The sequence below is a fragment of the Mus caroli genome, chromosome 2, assembly GCF_900094665.2.
Source record: "Mus caroli chromosome 2, CAROLI_EIJ_v1.1, whole genome shotgun sequence".
NCBI lineage: Eukaryota > Metazoa > Chordata > Mammalia > Rodentia > Muridae > Mus > Mus caroli.
Window position 1 is genome coordinate 136512475 of NC_034571.1, and position 19586 is coordinate 136532060.

The window sequence follows — 19586 nt, forward strand, 5'->3', positions numbered from 1 at the left end:
GCTGTCCTGGAACTCACTTTGTAGACCAGGCTGGCCTCGAACTCAGAAATCCGCCTGCCTCTGCCTCCCGAGTACTGGGATTAAAGGCGTGCGCCACCACGCCCGGCTACCATTATTTACAAAGAACCAGGAAGGCATTGAATTAAGTGAGCAAGGGCCTTTTTTCTCATTATCTGCTAGAACAGCTCTGCCCATTCTTCAATAAAAGCCAAGCAGACAATATTAACTTCAATCTTAACACAATCTAAAAAACAATTCTTCAGTATAACTCTTAGCCCTATGAAACCATGCTTTTCTTTTCTACAAATATGCAACCTACATCCTTAAAAACAAAGAGACTCAAGGACCACCCCCAACCGACAAAAAAATATTCCTTATCAAAGTATTCAGGACAGGGCCTGGTGAGATGGCTCAGCGTGTAAGACTGCTCTTCTGAAGGTCCTGAGTTCAAATCCTAGCAACCACATGGTGGCTCACAACCATCTGTAATGAGATCTGATGCCCCCTTCTGGTGTGCCTGAAGACAGCTACAGTGTACTCATATACATAAATAAATCTTAAAAAAATATTCAGGACAGAACTGAAAGTTAAATTTGCTGTGTATTTGATCCCAGCACATTCTAGGCAGAGGCAGGTGAAGCTGGAGTTCAAGGCCACTCTATCTATTAAAAAAAAAAGTCATTCCAGGAGCTACAGGGAAGCCCTGCCTTGACAAAGTGGAAGCAGAGAAAAGCAACCATTTCCTAAGACTTGTAACACCTGTTTACTCCCCCTGGAAGAAAACCTGCCCATTCCCAGGAAATCAGGAGTTTTCTGAAACTGCCCACACCTTACCTTAACTCCAGAAAAAAGGACCTCATCAGCGCTCTTCACCACACTTTTAAAAAAGCCTCCAAACATCTCCTTGGTATTCTTCCGTCTAACACTTAGCTAAAGGAAGGAAATTCCAACATCGGTTTCTGTTAGCATCTTTTAGTTGAGTAATCACACAAGTAACATTTTTACTATCATGAATACACGAGGTACTTTAACCCAGCCTTCAATCAGGAAGTCTAAAATTAAGTAGCTAAATACAGATAATATTTCCAACGGCTAGGTCGACACTGAATCATGGTGGCACCAAGTCCCAGAGGTTTTTCCAATTCTCTGAAGAGCTACTGCTTTGCAGTGTCTCATCATGTAGCCCTAGCTGTCCTAGAACTCATTATGTAGACTGGCCTCCAACTCACAGAAATATGCTTAGGTTAAGGGTTTGTAGAAGTCAGGGCTTGCTTCATATATGAAAAGGCATGTTTAAGAAAAGAACCGAAACCCTGAAATAAAGGTACATAATATATATTTCCATTCCTTCCAACAAATTAAACAGAAGGAAGAAAATTAGTTTGGGGTGGGGGTGTCAATGTTCTTTCATCAATTGTTTCAATTGAAAGTGAACTCTAATGGATCTAAAGAGGAAGAGAAAGTGTTCTCTCCACCAATTTTTAAATAGTAATTGCAAACAAGAAACTAGTATTGTTTTCAACCATGAAAATAGAAAAATTGCCTTACATCCTGATCATATTCCAAGAAAACATGAAAGTTGCGGTCTTTACTGAGAACAGGGTGAGAAGAAAGCCGCTGAAGAAAGACTTCATGGGAGGACACAGTCTTCTTAAAGACAGCGAGATACTCACTGAAAAGACATATGCAAAGAATTCAGCTTGCATTGCTCAATTCCTGCCCAATACAGCTCATTTCCTTATTTAACTCCACTCTACTGCTCAGGTCACTAGGAAAAGCAATACAACTAGATGAGATCTAAACACTGTAATTCAACTTGGTAATTAAATAATGTTAACTGTGGAATGAACCAATGAAGGAAAAAAAGTGCCACTATAACTGAGAGACACCCCCCCCAAGCCTACATGTAATTACTGTTTCTATCAGCAAGGGCAAGATCTTCCTCTTTAAAGGAATGAAGCCATGGGGCTGGAGAGAGTACTGACTGCTCTTCCAGAGGTCCTGAGTTCAATCTGTAACGGGACCCAATGCCCTCTTTTGGTGTGTCTGAAGACAACTCACATAAATAAATTGTTTTTAAAATTTTAAAAAGAAAAAAGCCTCTTTCATTCTCAGGGATATGAGCACACTGTTAGTGCAGGCCTGATCAGCCTCTAAAAGAGGTAGCTGATAACAGCTGACAATAGTGGGAGGGCTCGAGTCAGGTTAAAGAAATCCAAGGGGCACTGCTCTTGCTCTCTGACATATACACACTTAAAAAATTCCATCTATAAACAAAGTTTAAGGAGACAATGTGTATACTATTTCCTCCTAACCTTTCAGACATTTGAATAGCACTATACCATGTTGTTTTGTCTCATAAGTAGCTGAATGTTTTTGTACAATGTTTAAGACGCTGTAATTTGTGATTGTGTGCCCCCTCTTAAGTCATCCGTGTGGTCCATTCAGAACACTTTGTAAACAGCATATGGTACAATCCAGCAACAAAGTTCTAGAAGCACATCACCAACATGTCAAATTCTACAAAATGTAGTTTTAGAAACCAGCACTAGGCAACAAAATTTTTTTTGGGGGGGGGTGGGGGGGAGTCTGAGACAGGGTCTCTTTCTCTCTCTGTGTAGCCGTGGCTGGCCTCAAACTCAGAAATCCATCTGTCTTTGTCTCCTAAGGCATGTGCCACCACTGCCTGGAGGTTACACTTTTAATATCAGGTTTTCCACTCATTTCTTCTGAATATATTTCTCATAAGGGAGAGCTCAAGAAAATTACTTACGCTTCCAGTTCTTGCTTCATCTTGGCAAACTCTTCTTTTGTCATAGATCCTTCCCCTTCTCCCAGTTTCTGCATCTTCTCTCGAGGGCCATCAAAGTCTGGCTTTGTAGGAGCAGGAGGGATCTGTAGCAGAGGCAAGGATTCTGTGAGTACCAGCACTTGGGAGGCAGAGGCAGGTGGATTTCTAAGTTCAAGGCCAGCCTGGTCTACAGAGTGAGTTCCAGGACAGCCGGGGCTGCACAGAGAAACCCTGGGGGTGGGGGGGGACAAACTAGCCAAGAGCTCTGCCAACTGTCTCCTTCACTTGAGTTTCGCTGAGGAATTTTTCTCTATGCTCCAACTACTGAAATTTCCTAGAAATCAATTCTACTGGTGCCTAGGATGGGTGTGAAGGAGACAGTTATGCTCAGTTCATAGCATCCTTGTGCTTACAATCACTGTGAATTCCATCTCCAGGGGATCTGACCTGCAGGCAGCCACACTCACCTTCACATAGACACATATACTTAATTCAAACCATAGCAAAATATATGGTCTCTTTATACAAAAAGGTTAAAAAAAAAAAAAAAGCTTATTTATTTTCTAAAATGAACTCACAATAAGCCCAGCATAATCCGTTGTTTCAGTAAGAGTGTCATGCAGCCACACAAAGTCTTCATGTTGCCTTGTAACAGAAAACTCTGGGCTCTGAAAAGTGGGCAGTGTGGTCTGTAAAGACATACAAAATGGCTTTAAATTTCCTAGATTGCACTATGGGAACATTACACAATCAACAAGACTCAAAGAGTATAGCAATATATGATCTAAAGCCACTAACCTAGGCAGCTTAGACATCCTCATCTCTAGGAAATTCTTTTCCCAAGGCCTTTTGAAGCTTGCTGTATATGAAAGATTATACTAGTAACAGACAAGTTTGAGACCGAACCTCCCCCAGTTTATAAAAACAGAACAGCAAGTACAATGTTTCTACAGTAATAATTCTGGAAATTATCCTTGGCTTCCTTTTCTTTTTTCTTTTCCCCCCGAACTTGATGCAAGATTTATTATTGAACATGATTTAATAGGGTATAGGAGAGCACTGTGGAAGCCTTCAGGAATGCAGGACTCTCCACTTGTCCAGAGGACCATGATTGGGGATATATTGACACCACAGCCATCAGGAATGAGCAGCTTCTCAGCAACTTCTCTGCATTAAACTTGGTGATTGAAGCCCCACTTCTTTGAGATGTGGATCTTCTGGCTGCCAGGGAACTTGAAGTTGGCTCTGCGCAGAGCCGCAATCTCCATCACCTGTTCCTTATTCTGCAACTTGGTTTGGATGTACATGATGACCTGGCCAATGTGAACCTTGGCCACGGTGCCCTGGGGCTTCCCAAAGGCACCAAGCATCCCTGTCTGGAGCCTAGATCAGGGCCAGCATTGTGATCAGAGGCTTGATTACCAACTGCCAGAAAATGTCTCCAAGGTCCCTTGAGGTAACCCATATAGACAATAGGCTACATACACACCAAGGAGGCTGCTGTTTGCAACTATTGCACACCAAAGTCCCATGGGGAAAAGGGGCTTGGTCGGCTTAATTAGCTGCACATTGGCTTCCTTTTCATGCCAGTGATTTACCTCATGTGCAAATGAAAAGCAAAACCATGGAAGTTGACTGTGGCTGCACATTTGCCTGCTGAGGGCTCCATCCCAGCAGAAGGGAACTGAAGCACAACATATATGGAGACTCAAGCAAGACATGTTCTCAGCAGTTTGCCATATTGCCCCTAAAAAGTGACCATTTCAGGTTAAGAAATCTTCCCACACCCTTCTGAAAATGTATCCAACACTAGCAGTCATTTATTGTCACTCACCTTGGTGTGCACTGTAAACTTGACCTTATCTCTCTCACTGAGTGCATCAGGTATGTCGATCTGAAGCGATGGGTCAACATTCAGGTCCACAGACACAGATCTCAACTGAAATACATTTTAATATTAGCTACATATTCAGAAATCATTTCTCACCAGGAGAGGGCAAGCCAGCAAGTGTTCTTCAATGATGTGACCCATGGCGGGCTGGTCACAGGCCAAACCATTCAAAGATCTAAAAGGTCTAACAGGTGCCTTTAGTCCCAGCAAAGATCTGAGAGTTCAAGGTCAGTCAGAGCTAGAAGTCTTCAAAAACCAAACACACAAAATCCCTGCAGACAACCTGTAGCTAAATAACATGCACACCAAAATAGCTATACATATACGACCAATACAGAACCATAAGCCTACCTATAAAACATGAGTTTTTTTTTTTCAATAACCAGAGAATATCAAGAGGCTGGCCATATTTGAAAGCCGGAAGGTCAAGGGATTCTTTAATTACAATTTTGCTTATTACTTCTGACATTTATGGTAAGTAGCCTTCCTTCTGTAAGTTAGTGTTAAGTAGACACAGCCTTTAAAAACTAACATACAAACTGCAAAGACAAACTGGCCACTCTATCTTTCCTGTTACAGTCAGACTCTTAGGATAGGAATAAAGCCAAAAGTCAGGCTTTAGAAATGTTAGCATTGGGCTGGAGAGATGGCTCAGTGGTTAAGAGCACCGACTTGCTCTTCCAACAAATCTCAGTAACCACAGGATGGCTCACAACCATCTCGTAATGAGATCTGATGCCCTCTTCTGGGGTATCTGAAGACAGCTACAGTGTACTTACACATAATAAATAAATCTTTAAAAAAAATAAAAGAAATGTTAGCCATCTAGACTGCATTTTCTAGAATTCAGCAATAATGTCCATATTTTTTATGAATACCCATTTCCTTATTAGTTTTTTGTTTTGTTTTACTAGGCAGGGCTTCTCTTGTAACAAACAGTCTTGGCTGTCCTTGAACCTTGTCCTTGATCCACCTGCCTCAGCCATTTGAGCACTGGGATCAAAGGCATGCACCACCTAGCCTAGCTTTTTATTTCCTCATCCTTAACTCACACTGACCACAAAAGGGTAGATACCCTCTACCACTTATATCTGCATCCAGCAGTAAAAAGTTGTGTAATGTTACAATTTCTAAGTCAGCACTTATATCCTTATCCTGGAATCACCAAGTAGGATTAAAACTTCAGCATTCCTGTTTATGCTTAACCAGCAAAACCAACACCCAGTAGTCCAAAGCCATAGAATTTGCTAAATAAACCAGGCCCAAGGATAAAAGGATGGTAGCCTTCCTGCCACCTACTTTCACTCACACATCTCTTAAAGTTATGATACAATTATACCCCTCTGCCCTTCCTCCAAACACTCCTATATACATCTTATTCTTCAAATTCCCAGCCACTCCTTTCATTACTGCTACAGTACCCCCCTAAATACAACTTGCTCTTGACCTCCAGCCCAGGAAGCTCTATCCGAGTTCCTTGTATGTGTACGGGGCTATTTGGTATTGGATAACCAGTTGGTGTTTCCCTCCCAAGAGGAGACTTCTATTCTACTCTCAGCACTCCTTAGTTGCCTGAACTTCTTTGTGCTTTGTGGAGGGTTGAGGCCTCCCAAAATTCCCTCACCCACTTAGCATTGTTCAGATCATGTTTAGGCAGATATGTTAGTGAAATTTCATAGGTCTAGAAGACACAATACCACAGCACACTATTTTGCTGGCTCTTACAGTCTTGCTGCCCCCCCCCCATCTGTAACATCCCCCTGAGCCTTAGCTGTATTGCAGATACAGCTGTGATTGGCCTCCAAACCTCTGCAGTTTGGTTATGATTTTTATCTATTGCATGAGGGGTGAGAGCTACACATACCTGTGGTTATATATATAAGAACAAATATTTAGAATGTAGTTAAGTATCAGTTGTAGGTTTTCCTCAGATTCATGACTTCACTATTCCTGTGTAGGTTTTCAGTTAGCAAGCACTGTTTCCTTCTCCAGGGAATTCATGACCAAGTAGGGATATTGACTGCTCTCCTCCTTTGGAAACTTGCAGGGTACCATGAAAGCTTGTCCTCAAAGGTCTTACCGGTCATTTCCAGTGAAGGAGACCTCTGGGCCCAGTGTCTGAAGGGCATGGTATCTTCAGCAGTAGTACAAATTTACCTTCCACCTCTAGAGCAACCAAGAGCAATGCCAATAGTCTATAATGTCTCTAGGAGTCTTGGACCACCCTAACTAACCCCTCAAAGGTTTGAAACAAGCTTCTCATGCCTGGTGTTGAGGTTTTTTTGTTTTTTAGACTCTGGAGAATACTGCCGGCTCAGATAGCCATAAATCTTTTAAAGAATAATTTTAGTATCATGCATATGTCCTTTTGTTGCTGAGGCCAGATCAGATCCCTGGAGCTGGTGTCAAAGGCATGAGCTATTGGTGTGGGTGATGGAAACTTAACTGCTAGATTATCAAAGAGCAGCAAGCACTGTTTTCCAGGCTGAGTCAGCCCCTTTCCTTGAGTCTTGAAGCACACGGAGTAACTGGCTGGCTATTACCTCACAGTGAGGGGTTTAGGATTGCTGATTATGTTTTGAGGAAGGCCTCTATACTTGCTACATAAACCAGGCTGGCTTTTAATTAATCATTGTTTCTTGAGAAAGTAACTTTAAAACTTTGTGCAAAAGGGGCATGCAGGAACACACACAACCTATGTCTAAAACCTCAACACTTAAAGAGGCTGTGTGGCAGAAGACCAGGAATGAGGCCAGCCAGGACCAAGTAGACAAAATGTTTTAAAAGGTATGATTTCAAAACCTCAAAACACAGGAACACCAAAACTAAGACACAGGAACTGCTTACACTGTCACAGTTCTTACAAGTTCTGCTTTAGACTAGTGCCATATAGTCAAAGTGCATTGGTCACCTAGTCCCATTTTACAGTGTTAAGCCATACAGAGCGGGGCAGTGGTGGCATTCCTTTAATCCCAGCACCCAGGAAGACAGGCAGATTTCTGGAGTTTGGGGCCAGCCTGGTCTACAGGACAAGTTCCAGGACAAGTGCCCGAGAGAAACCCTGGTGGGAGCAGGGGAACACGTATAAAATGGCAGTCCCTATTATTTCTATTTGGTCACTTCAAAGAAAAAGTAGTTGTTTCTATCTCAATGACTTTTTTCCATTTCTTATTCCTAATGTAGAAAATATGCTTACCTAGCACATATTAACAAAGAGCCTTCCCTTCAGTTATTCTGTTCACTCCAAGGAGTCCTTTACTGCCTAAGAAACCAACATCTTTGCCAGGGAGAGTTAAGAAACCAAGTTATCTATAAGTGATCTTTCTTCTTTTTTTTTTTTGGTTTTTTTGAGACAGGGTTTCTTTTTTTTTTTGGTTTTTCAAGACAGGGTTTCTCTGTGTAGCCCTGGTTGTCCTGGAACTCACTTTGTAGACCAGGCTGGCCTTTAACTCAGAAATCCGCCTGCCTCTGCCTCCCAAGTGCTGGGATTAAAGGTGTGCGCCACCACTGCCCGGCATGATCTTTCTTCTTAAGAAGCAGACACCTCATAAGTCAGATTTTCTTTCTCTAAAGGAAGTACTCAGATATGAAAGACCTACATGACAGTTATGAAACACATATACTTAGGAATAGTCCTATGAGAAATTCTACTACCATAACCTCTGCTCTTTAAATAAATTCAAATGTTAGTATTAAATCAAATTATCAGTCCTATTGTTTACTCCTATTCCAAAGATAACCAAACTTAAATTCATCTGTATGTATTCTTGGGCAACGTCTGTGTTACTAAAACCTAACAAGCAACTGAGGTATCCACCCACAAGCACTATACCAACTCTCCCTTTAAATGGCTCAACAAGTGGAAGGTGCAAACTCACAATAAATAAATGTAAAAAAATAACCTACGAACAAGGAACTAGAAGGGCTGCAGGAAGTGATCAGATTTGCACCACTCATCTTGGTGAGATGGAACCCAGAGAGGAGCCATCCCTGCTGACACTAGCCATTCTTACCAGTAGTAGCCAGCCAGCACACAAGCAATCCACAATAGAACACTGCAGAGAGCAGGGCTGGCGGCTACTCAGCCCCAAGCTCCCAGAACAGGAACCGAGACTGGGAAGAAGGTCAGAGCAGCGTACTCAGCGAATGGATAAACAGAATCATCATTTCACACGGCTGCAAGCCCAGGTACTATGCTGAATTGCTGCCTTAATCAAGAAATTCTTAGCTATCTGGACTATTTTCAAATAATTGCAAAATATCCCATTTCCCCCTTTAAGACCTTCAATAGCTTACCAGAAAAAAAGGTGCTGGGGGTGGGGGAGTTTCTCCTCCAGAGCCCCCCCCCCCCAGTTCAGCCCTCACTAGTGAGTTTTGATGCCGTCTTCCGGCATGAAGATGTACATGCAGATAGAGCACTCACACACAATCTTTTAAAAAAGCAAATAGGTGTTTGGGCCAGCAAGAAGGCACTTGTGGCCAAGCCTGATTAGATCCCCAGGACCCACATGGGAGAAGACAAACTCCCAAAAGTATCAACACAAACTTAAAAATGAAAACAAAAACCAAGAGGTGGTAATGTGTTGGCAACAAAGTCATTTTAGGAAAATCAGAACAAAAAGAAAATGTTTCCAATCTAGATATTACTTAAGCTTACAACTGTCCTGATGATCCCTTCTGATCCCAAAGAATGAAAACTGTCTTCTCAAAAACCTGAGATAATCACAAGATTGTAATCACATTATCTTTGAATACTTACTTTTTGAAGACACTCAGGTTGCTATCCATAAACTGTCCTCAACTGCTCAAGCAACAGGTTGATAACACAACACAATGTTCAAACAACTCAATTTTAGAAGGGGGGAGAAGTGCTACTATTCTACTAGGCAGCCATGTGCAGTATATCCTTAGTATACTAGGGTTGCAGGGCAGCCACACTCATCAAGTTTAACTCAGACTTTAAACCAATCATTAATCCATTTCTTTTTTCTTTTTGGTTTTCCGAGACAGGGTTTCTCTGTATAGCCCTTGCTGTCCTTGAACTTACTCTGTAGACCAGGCTGGCCTCGAACTCAGAAATCCGCTGCCTCTGCCTCCCAAGCGCTGGGATTAAAGGCATGCGCCCACCACTGCCAGGTCATTAATCCATTCCTAGGTGAGTAGCTTTAACAAAAGGAACTCAAGGTTCCCAAACTCAAAACCTACCACATCACCCAAAGACAGCTGTACTGTTGTTTTAACAGCTACATTAAATGCACAGAACTTGAAGAAACTCACCCTTCATATCTTTTGACAAAGTTCCTCATAATATCTGGACAGGGACAAAGATGCTCAATGTTCAAGCTTAATGTAGCATGTTACTTCCTTTCACAAACTATTAATCACAAATTTAAACCCTTGCAAGCAAATCTCACCCCACCCACCACACCATATTCAAAGGCTGGTTAAACCCCAAGATTCAACTAAGGGTAAATGTGTTTAGTGCAAAGAACATTTGACAATGGTGGCTACTGTCACCTAGAGCAAAACTGTTAGTGGTCTAGTATGGAAAGGACAGGCTCTCAAAAAAGAAAGTGCTCAGGTTTGCTAGAAAGCCTGTCACTTACAAAAATCTCAAATTAGATCTCTATGATCTCACTTAGATCATAGTAAATCAAACCCAGAAAATCCTCTAAGTGGGCAGGCTACTTTCTGCAGCCAAACACTGAATACATCATAACTTGCTCAAGCATTCACAAATGGACACCAAGACATCATGTGCAAGTTGCTGATCCAGAACTAAGGCGTGGGCAGCTTTGAGAAGCCACACTTCCTGAGTCATATGACTACAGTGCAAAACCTCACTGCACACACAAAAAGATAAATTTAGAGTTGCTACATAGAGTACTGATCAAAGTTCAAGGCTGTTGTCTATACTGTTAATGGAAGTATCTAGAGAAACAGCAGCAGCTACATTTATAAATGTCACTAAGTCTGAACAAATATCCTTCACTAAATCCATGTAACCCCCTAGTGAAAGTTATAAGTCATATTACTATAGTCACTGAGGACTGAATTCAGGTTCTGAATCACGTTAGACTAACAAGCCCTCCTTAGCCCTCTAACACAAAAGGAGAATTCCTAGATTAAGGGCTGTAGAATAGAAAGAGTTATGTAGACCTTGCAAGTGCTAAAATAGGCTCAACTTTTAGAAAATTTAATTTCAGAATTTTCTTTTTGAGACAGTCTCTCACTGGCTGTTCTGGAACACACTACCATTCTGGTCTCCAGAACCCCACCAGTATCTGCCTTCCAAATGCTGAGTTTACAGTATGCAACACCACTTGATCCATCTAGTCAAAACATTTCAAGCTTTTCAAACTGAAGAAAGAAAAGAAAATCCAGGGACAATCAGAACACCAACACAAAACAAAGTTTTTACACTGATTCACCCTAAACTAGACTCATTAGACTAATATCAAAAACCCCAAGACACACAATTTGAGATAATGCTCAACCTAATCTATGCAGGGAGACCCTACCTACACATGTACCCCAGCTAGACTTGGTAAATCTCTACCTCTGTCTACCACACTAAAGGAAAACTAAACCAAATTAAAGGAGCTGACAGTGCACAGGCTTTCTATGTAAGACACATATGGTATGTGTACTGGCTATTTTTGTGTCAACTTGACACAGCTGGAGTTATCACAGAGAAAGGAGCTTCAGTTGAGGAAATGCCTCCATGAGATCCAACTGTAAGGCATTTTCTCAATTAGTGATCAAGGGGGAAAGGCCCCTTGTGGGAGGGACCATCCCTGGGCTGGTAGTCTTAGGTTCTATAAGAGAGTAGGCTGAGCAAGCCAGGGGAGGCAAGCCAGTAAAGAACATCCCTCCATGGCCTCTGTATCAGCTCCTGCTCCCTGACCTGTCTGAGTTCCAGTCCTGACTTCCTTTGCTGATGAACAGCAGCATGGAAGTGTATTTCGAATAAACCCTTTCCTCCCCAACTTGCTTCTTGGTCATGACGTTTGTGCAGGAATAGAAACCCTGACTAAGACAGTATGCAATTCTACCCTAAAGTCATCTTAAGGAGAGAAGACCTTGGGGTAAAGACTTTACAATAATCAAAATGTCTGGATATCAGACTTCTCTCCTCCTTTCAGGCCTCCTTACCTTGCCAAAGAACTTTACTAGCATTCAAACTCCTCAGCACTAGCTCAGGGATAGAGGGAATCCCAGAATTTCATTCTCATCTGAAGAATCATTAGATTTTAATCTAGTCACTAGAGCAACTTCGAGAATCCCATTTTGATAGAAATTCCAAGCTGAGCATTTAAATAAAATTGCAAAATATATTAACTGACAAATTTGCCCAAGTTGAACTCCAGTTCTTTGACACTTGCCAAATTCCCTTCAAATGACTTCTACCATCTAGATGTGATCTGCCAGTCTAGTACAGATCAGATAACACAAATGAAACCATGTACTAAAACCAGTCATTTACCTCAACATTTCTTTAACTCAAGAGAAAGCAAAAGTTGTCATTTTCTCCACTGTAATCATCTCCAATTTTGCTGATCAGAGTGATGGTGAACTCATTTTTTTTTTAAATTTTATTAGCAGTTAGACAATCAAGTCATTTTACATAAATGATTCTGCTCCGTACCAAAAAGGGAGGAAAAAAAGGGCCACCAGGGCTTCTCCTGCCCCTAGTACCTACTATGTATGGGGAGAAAAACTAATTCTTCTAATGTAAAAGAAATAAAACACCTCGCACAAAGCTCTATTTCAATACAACACCCTTGTTGGAACAATCCAACTGGTTGGTGCTCCAGAGACCGGTATTTACTTACTAGATAAAAAGTTTGCCCATTCAAAGATACTTAAAAAAAAATCTTAATTCAGCTCTTATTAAAATCTAAGAGCTCCCTTATTACTGACGATTTTGTCCACAAAACTGACTCATAACCTACCTATGCGGTGGAAAATTCAAGTTTAAAGAGCCAATAAAAGTAGAATCCTTAATTGCCAGTAAAACAATCCACGTTTATTGCATTAGTCCTCAAGATACTTGCAGCCCGAGGGTTACATCAACACACAGGATTTACTAAAAATTACAACTCCCACGAGGACACATTTAGCTTTCCCAAGTTGCAAAAATCATGCTACATACAAATTCTCGTTAGAAATTTCCCCACTATTTTAAACGAAAAGGCCATTTTCTTAAAAGGAGATAGAAATAGCAAACGAAACTGCGATCTACTTTCCAGTTACCAAGTAGTCGATTTGAGTTTTAGGAGCCAAAAAAAAAAAAAAAAAAAAAAAAACACGCTCCAAGGGCTTCAGAGCATTAGCCTCAGTCGAATGACTGGCAAAGCGTCGGTCAGCTTCCCACCAAGAGCTCAAGAAGTGGGGTCCCACTTGTCTGGGTTTCCCTGGTCAGAGAATGAGGGTGCAGAGACAGCCCGCTGGAAAGCCATCTCTAAAGGGGTGGTTGGGGGAAAACCTCCGGGTCTTGCTGGGGGGTCCGAGCCCCAGAGAAGATCCACCCAGCCCAAGGAGGCTGGCGAGGACCTCCAGCCCAGGTAGCGAGCGAGGAAGGGATCTCACCTTGCTGCGGTCCTCCTCCTGCTGCTCCAGCAACTCGGGAACCGCGGCCATGGCGACGCGGGCCTCGAGCAGGGGCCGTGTGGCTGTGCGAGGAAAGAAGAGGCTGGGCCGCCGCCAGGGCGCCTTTCAGGGGCGGCCGCGGCCCCGCCTCCGCCGGCCTCCCTGCCGGACGGCGGCTGGAGGCCGCGGGACTCCGCCACCATCCCAGCAGCCCCGGGCGCGGGCCAGCGAGCGGCACGCCACGTGCTCCCCCAGTGCGGCCTCCCCCGTCCCCGCGGCCGTCCATCTTGGAGCCGGGCAAAGAAGCAACGCGGGGAGCCTACCCTCGCTCCGCGCCACGCGGACACCAGCACCGGAGGGCCGCGACGGGGACGCGGGCTCCGAACCCTCCGCCGGCGAGGCACGCCTCGAGAAAGGACGCGCACCGCGGCCCGGGCAATTTATGGCCCAGCCAGAGTCCAAGATGGCGAGGGGCGGTGACGTGCGCGAGATCTCGTGAGCGCGACAACGCGCGGCTTGACGGCGCCCGCGCTTCTGCTCCGGGGGCGTGGCGGGGACGGCACCTCTCGGGTGCGACGGGAACGCCGCAGTGCATGCTGGGGCCGCCTCGCTTTGGGAAAGCGCGGGACCGATGAAAGTACGGGTCCGGAGAGGGTTGTTTGCGGGCTGGGTGTTACAGCGTGGTGGCATCTCAGGTACAGCTAGAACCCTGCTGCTGACCGACCTTCTATTTAAATACTCTCTTCCCTGTCCAAACTCGGGCACGAAGGGCCACGCTTGTCCTGTCGCAGCCATGGGACACACCTGCAGAGATCATTTTCTGGAATTAACGTGGATGGGCTGTGCAGACCCGCCTGCGACATGTCCCGAATCTGTACCACGAGGTCATGGTAGCACCCACTTTTTAAAGGGCGGAGTGAGGAATAGATGAGAGATGCCCATACAGAATATTTAGTAAAGAGTTTGGTATGTAGATGTAGGTGTTTAACTGTTAATTAAGACTTGTAAATTTGGTTGGGGGTGGGGGCAGATTGTAGTTGTTTTGTTTCTAGAAACAAAGCCAAGCTAACCCAAAGTCTCAAATTCATACTGCCTCAGCCTCCCAATTAACTAAGTTTCCTGGTCTATGCCTCCAGGCCTTGTCACATTTATTCAGATTAAAGGTGTCATATCCGAAACGGCCAACACATTAACATTGAACAAAAGCCACTTAAGATTTTCATGAATCTTTCTTGGGAATGATTTTTTTTTTTTTTGGAAACGTCAAAAGTTTAGTGTATGCACTTTTAATGTTCTTGTGGGGCTTGGTTTTGGTTTGGTTTGGTTTTTTTTGGTTTTTCGAGACAGGGTTTCTCTGTATAGCCCTGGCTGTCCTGGAACTCACTCTGTAGACCAGGCTGGCCTCTAACTCAGAAATCTGCCTGCCTCTGCCTCCCAAGTGCTGGGATTAAGGGTGTGCGCCACCACGCCCGGCTCTTGTGTGATTTTTCAATTTGATGGTTTTAATATAGAAAATGTCTTAAACCTAACACCACTTTTTTTTTTCCAGATACGAACAGAAAACACTTTTAAACTTTACAGACTAGAGAAAAGTTAGAGGGGCGAAGTCTAAAAATGAAACTGCCTCTGACCTTCTGCAGGCTGCTTAGCAGGTTAAACAGATTTTCTGTAAAAGCAAGCCCTCCTGTGAGTTTCTCCACTTCCTCTTATTTGTGTAGCCAGAAGAAAAAGAACTCTTACGAAGCAGTAGACCAAGCGAAGTACTCTCGTTTAGTACGTTCTGTCTTGTCCAGAGGCCCGGCCCAGACTCCAGAGTCGTTGTTCAAGGAAGACGATGTACTGTATGGCCCAGTGAGTAAGCATAAGGCTGCAGAGCCGGAGCCGCAGGCCAGAGTCCCACAACACTGCTTTCCTATCTTCAATGAAGAGAGAAACGGGAAACCACACACAAATGCTTCTTCAAGCCCTTTGAAGATCCCTTTGAAAAGAAACTCGATACCCAGTGTGACCCGCATCCTTCAGCAGACCATGCCACCTGAACAGAGCTTCTTTTTGGAGAGGTGGAAAGAGCGGATGGTTCTGGAGCTGGGAGAAGACGGGTTTGCAGAATATACTTCAAGTAATTCTCTTGCTTCTGGTTATGGTTTTTAGGAGATAGAGCATTCCTGTCAAAAGGATGAGGAAGTACTTACAAATAGCACTAAATAGCATTTCATGTCTGCTAATCTGCTTAATCTTCGTAGATACTATTAACTGTAGTTCACACTTAAAGAAATGGAAATAACAGAGATCAAATTATTTGACAAACTTGCATAATTTATAAACAACCTATCAATTCTTTTCCATCTCTTGACAAAAGTCTAGGTTGTTTGTTTGTTTTTTGGTTTTTCAAGACAGGGTTTCTCTGTGTAGCCCTGGCTGTCCTCGAACTCAGAAATCTGCCTGCCTCTGCCTCCCAAGTGCTGGAATTAAAGGTGTGCGCCACCACTGCCCTGCCAAAAGTCTAGTTTTTAAATAGTTTTTCTTGCTCAGAATTTAATGATTACCCATTGATCTACTAATCAGCATCAATTGACTAGCCACAATCCAGAACTCCCAATCCCCGCCTATAGTTTGGTAAATTGAACTGATCAAATGTTCTTAACTAGGAAATGGTTAAATAACCTTCAGCCTTCAACTCTCTTATTTTTAAAAATTTTTACCAATTCTTAGAGAATCTGGTACAGTGTGTTTTGGTCATATTGGCAGGCAGGCATCAGCTCCTGACTTATTAGACAAGTGAAGAGGATAGCGTCCTTAAAGCAGTCCTTTTAAGCCAGATATAGTGGCACACACACAGGTATAGTGTTTGAGTTCCAGCACTCAAGCAGATAGACAGATCTCTGTTGAGTCAGCCTGGGCTACATAGAGCATTCCAGGATAACCAGAGCTACATACTGAGACCCTGTCTCGAGAAAATCAAACAAAAAAGGGTAGATTAAAAAAAAATAATAGACATGGTGCTTCATGCCTCTAGTCCCTGTACATAGGAGGCTCAGGTAAGGTCACATGTTCAGGCCAATCTGGGCTACATAAGGAGACCCTTGGAGTGGGGGAGGGGAAAGCAAACCATTGGCGTGAGAGAATGCTGGTCTCCTAAGGATTATATAAATGTCTTTGGTCAAAACTGGAGCTTATATAGACATTCCTTAGCCTTTGTTTCCCCAAGAATATAATATGTACCTCCGGTGACATATGAGCACTTTTATTTTTAAATTATTGTCCTTCTTTCCAGGTATCTTAGGAAAAAAACACAGAAAAAGTATAAGCATTTAATTATGTAGGTGTGGATGTGGCAAAAGTGACCAAGGCTTTCTTTTATACCAGTGGTTTTCAACCTATGGGTCATAACCCGTAGGGGTCCAACAGCCCTTTCACAGGTCTCCTGAGACCACTGGAGAACACAGATATTTACATTATGATTCATAACAGTTGCAAAGTTACAGTTATGAAGTAATGAAGATAATTTTATGGTTGGGGTCACTACAACATGAGGTGTATTAAGTTATATGCAGGGGTTGCACTGTTAGGAAGGCTGAGAAGCACTCACAACTTCATATCATTCTTCAGATGGGAGGGGCAAGGATTGCATGCTGGGTTGAGTGCCTTCCTAAGATGGGTAGTGACAACCACTCAGCTAGTCTCTGCTCTCCTTTTCGGTTGTTTGTTTGTTTGCTTGTTTTTTGAGACAGGGTTTCCCTTTGTTGCCCTGGCTGTCCTGGAACTCTAGAAACCAGGATGGCCTCGAACTCAGAGATCTGCCTGCCTCTGCTCCTGAGTACACGGGGTCCACAAATCGAGATGTTCGTAGTTACACATGTGAAGAATCTAGCCAGGAGAGGTCTGTAGCTGGGAATTAAACTGCATGGCAATGGGTGCAGTCCTTTTTTTATTATTTGATCGTGTCAGTGGTTAAACTCAGCCTCGTGTATGCTAGGCAAGTACTCTGCTACTCAGCTTCCTCCTGTTTTTAACAAGGTTGTCTTGTGATTCTTTAAGTAGTCTGTGGCTAACACGGCATCTCTTTACATTTTAATTCCAGCAGGGTTACATTTCTTTTAAGCCTTTCACATGCAGATAATTTCAGCAGGACCAAGAACACAGGAGTAGAACAGTTCCCCTCCTAACTTGAATTCTATGTAACCCAGAAGCAATTTTAATTTTTGCGAATGTAGAGCTGATCTTTCAAGTCTTTGTAAATTTGGCAAACATAATATGGTTTAACATTGCCCCATTTGGATGAGATTGTTTTCCTCTTTCCTGGGGGTTTGTCTGCAAGCCTGGGCTCCCTGACCTTAGCCTTGCTCTGCTAGGAGACAAGCCAGGGAGCTTGTGCTTTGGGGAAACTAACAGGACAGCCAAGGCTGCTGGAGGAGCTGCCGTCAGTATCTTGCTGAGTTATTTGAAAGCACCTAGGCCACTCCCTAGCCTAACACTGCTCTCTTTCTCTCTCCTTCCCCAGTGATCAAGTGGCTGTGTAGCACTTTTATTGAGTATGTTTATGTTGTTCTTAATGTAAAAGAATGTAAGGAGGCCTCAGGAGATGGCTTGTAGTTGGTTAAGCGAGTTCATCACAGACATTGTTATTGCAGCCTTGAGCAGGGACCCAGTAAGGCCTCCGAAGTGAGTTATTTCCTTCTCAGGAGAATGATCTCCCTCCAGCGTGGGTGGACACCTAGCATTACAACCTACCCCAAAACACTAAGAGTTGAGCCAGTTGAACTGGTCAGTCAGCCTGCCTCAAAGACCACTCCTCAGGAAGGTATAGTCACCTAACTACACGAAGAGATGAAAGAAATATTTATCCCCTTAATGAAATAATAATACTTTTCCTTCCCAGAAGCCCAAGAGCTACACATAGTTATAATTGAGCAGCATGAGGCTCTGTTAGGTCTGACACCTTTCTGAGTCCTGACTGAAGGCATACATTTCCTTTTTTTTTTTTTTTTTTTTTGTCAGTTTTGGACTCTGACCATAGCCTATGTACGTTTTTGTTTTTGTTTTTCTGGTACTTTAGATTTTTTTTTACTCTGGCATGTGGCTGCTTGTCAAACCTTCATGGCTCTCTCAGAAAGGAATGTCTTTGTGCCTCTTCCTCCTCATCTCCCTCTAGACAGCTGCCAAGATTTATAGCTTGGGTACTAGAGAGATGCTCGGGGGTTTAGAGCATTTGTTGCTCTCCCAGAGGACCCAGGTTGGATTCCCGGTACCCGTGTGGCTCACAACCATCTTTACTCCAGTCCCAGGAGCTCTGATGTCATCTTCCAGTCTACTTGGGCAACAGGCACACACATGTGGTACACAGATATACATTTAGACAAAATACACATTTTTTTAAAAATTACAACCTTCCTGTCCTATACTTTTTCTTCTAAACTTTCAAAAAGAATGTTTTTAAAGATAAGCTAGGATGTGGTAGTGTATGCCTTTATATCCCAGCACTCAGGAAGCAAAGTGCTCTGTAAGTTCAAAAGCAGCCTAATCTACGTAGTTCTAAAACAGCCAGAACTACGTAATGAGAGCCATCTCAAAAAAAAAATTATATTATTGAGTTTCACAGGAAACTGAATATAGCTGGGCATAGTTGTACTTACCAGCACATGTGACTTAAGAAAGAGAATCTCATGTTCAAGGCCAGCCTATAATACAAACAAGACCCTGCCTACAAATACAAAAAAAGGGTGAAATTTTGTATCTAAGGGTTTTCCATTTAAAGATAATTTTTGTATAATTTAAATTATTTCTATCATATGTAATATGTAACATTTCATTTTAAATCCTGCTTTGGTTTGGTTTTGGTTAGATCTGTTTTTATTTTTTTCTCCATTTCTTTTTAGATGTGTTCTTACAAGGCAAACAGTTCCATAAAGCCTTAGAAAGCATACTGTCACCCCAGGAGAACCTAACAGGGGGAGAAGAGCACCCCCAGTGTGGCTACATCGAAAGCATCCAGCATATTCTGACAGAAATCAGTGGTGTGCAAGCTCTGGAGAGTGCTGTCCAACATGAGGCCTTGAAGTATGTAGGGCTGCTGGACTGTGTGGCTGAGTACCGGTAAGTACCCCAGTAAATACCCGTGCCTCCTTCCGTCACAGTGGGTGAATGGGTGGGGCAGGATTGTCTATGGGGCAGCTGTCGCTCAACTCCTGCTTCAAGATGTGCTTAAGGAATTGTGGCCTTAGCCGGGCGTGGTGGCGCACGCCTTTAATCCCAGCACTTGGGAGGCAGAGGCAGGCGGATTTCTGAGTTCGAGGCCAGCCTGGTCTACAGAGT

At 43.2% G+C, this 19586-nt stretch overlaps 2 protein-coding genes and 2 non-coding genes across 5 annotated transcripts in view; 1 reads left to right on the forward strand and 3 right to left on the reverse strand.

The window, feature by feature from the left end:
* Snx5 (sorting nexin 5) overlaps positions 1-13794 on the reverse strand; it is a 19517-nt gene extending 5723 nt beyond the window's left edge. Inside the window, exons 1-7 of the mRNA XM_021152664.2 lie at positions 13598-13794; positions 13275-13357; positions 4626-4730; positions 3370-3480; positions 2774-2895; positions 1549-1672; positions 835-930 (exon numbers count right to left, since the gene is read on the reverse strand). Of these exons, the coding sequence (XP_021008323.1) occupies positions 835-930; positions 1549-1672; positions 2774-2895; positions 3370-3480; positions 4626-4730; positions 13275-13325 (609 nt within the window). The 5' untranslated portion in view covers positions 13326-13357; positions 13598-13794. The remainder of the gene's footprint in view (positions 1-834; positions 931-1548; positions 1673-2773; positions 2896-3369; positions 3481-4625; positions 4731-13274; positions 13358-13597) is intronic.
* On the reverse strand, positions 4225-4359 carry LOC115030454. Its single transcript, XR_003836050.1, has one exon. It is a non-coding gene; the product is annotated as a small nucleolar RNA SNORA70 (small nucleolar RNA).
* LOC115030531 lies at positions 8617-8854 on the reverse strand. The gene has a single exon (XR_003836114.1). It is a non-coding gene; the product is annotated as a small nucleolar RNA SNORD17 (small nucleolar RNA).
* Positions 13795-13827: 33 nt separating the features above from the next.
* Positions 13828-19586, forward strand: part of Mgme1 (mitochondrial genome maintenance exonuclease 1) — a 9414-nt gene continuing 3655 nt past the window's right edge. The window contains exons 1-3 of one of the 2 annotated variants that reach the window (XM_029473905.1): positions 13828-13911; positions 14824-15393; positions 19151-19367. In XM_029473905.1, coding sequence (XP_029329765.1) covers positions 14889-15393; positions 19151-19367 — 722 coding nt within the window. In that variant the 5' untranslated portion in view covers positions 13828-13911; positions 14824-14888. Of the gene's footprint in view, positions 13970-14823; positions 15394-19150; positions 19368-19586 lie in introns of both variants that reach the window. The other variant, XM_021155833.2, reaches the window with a different exon arrangement.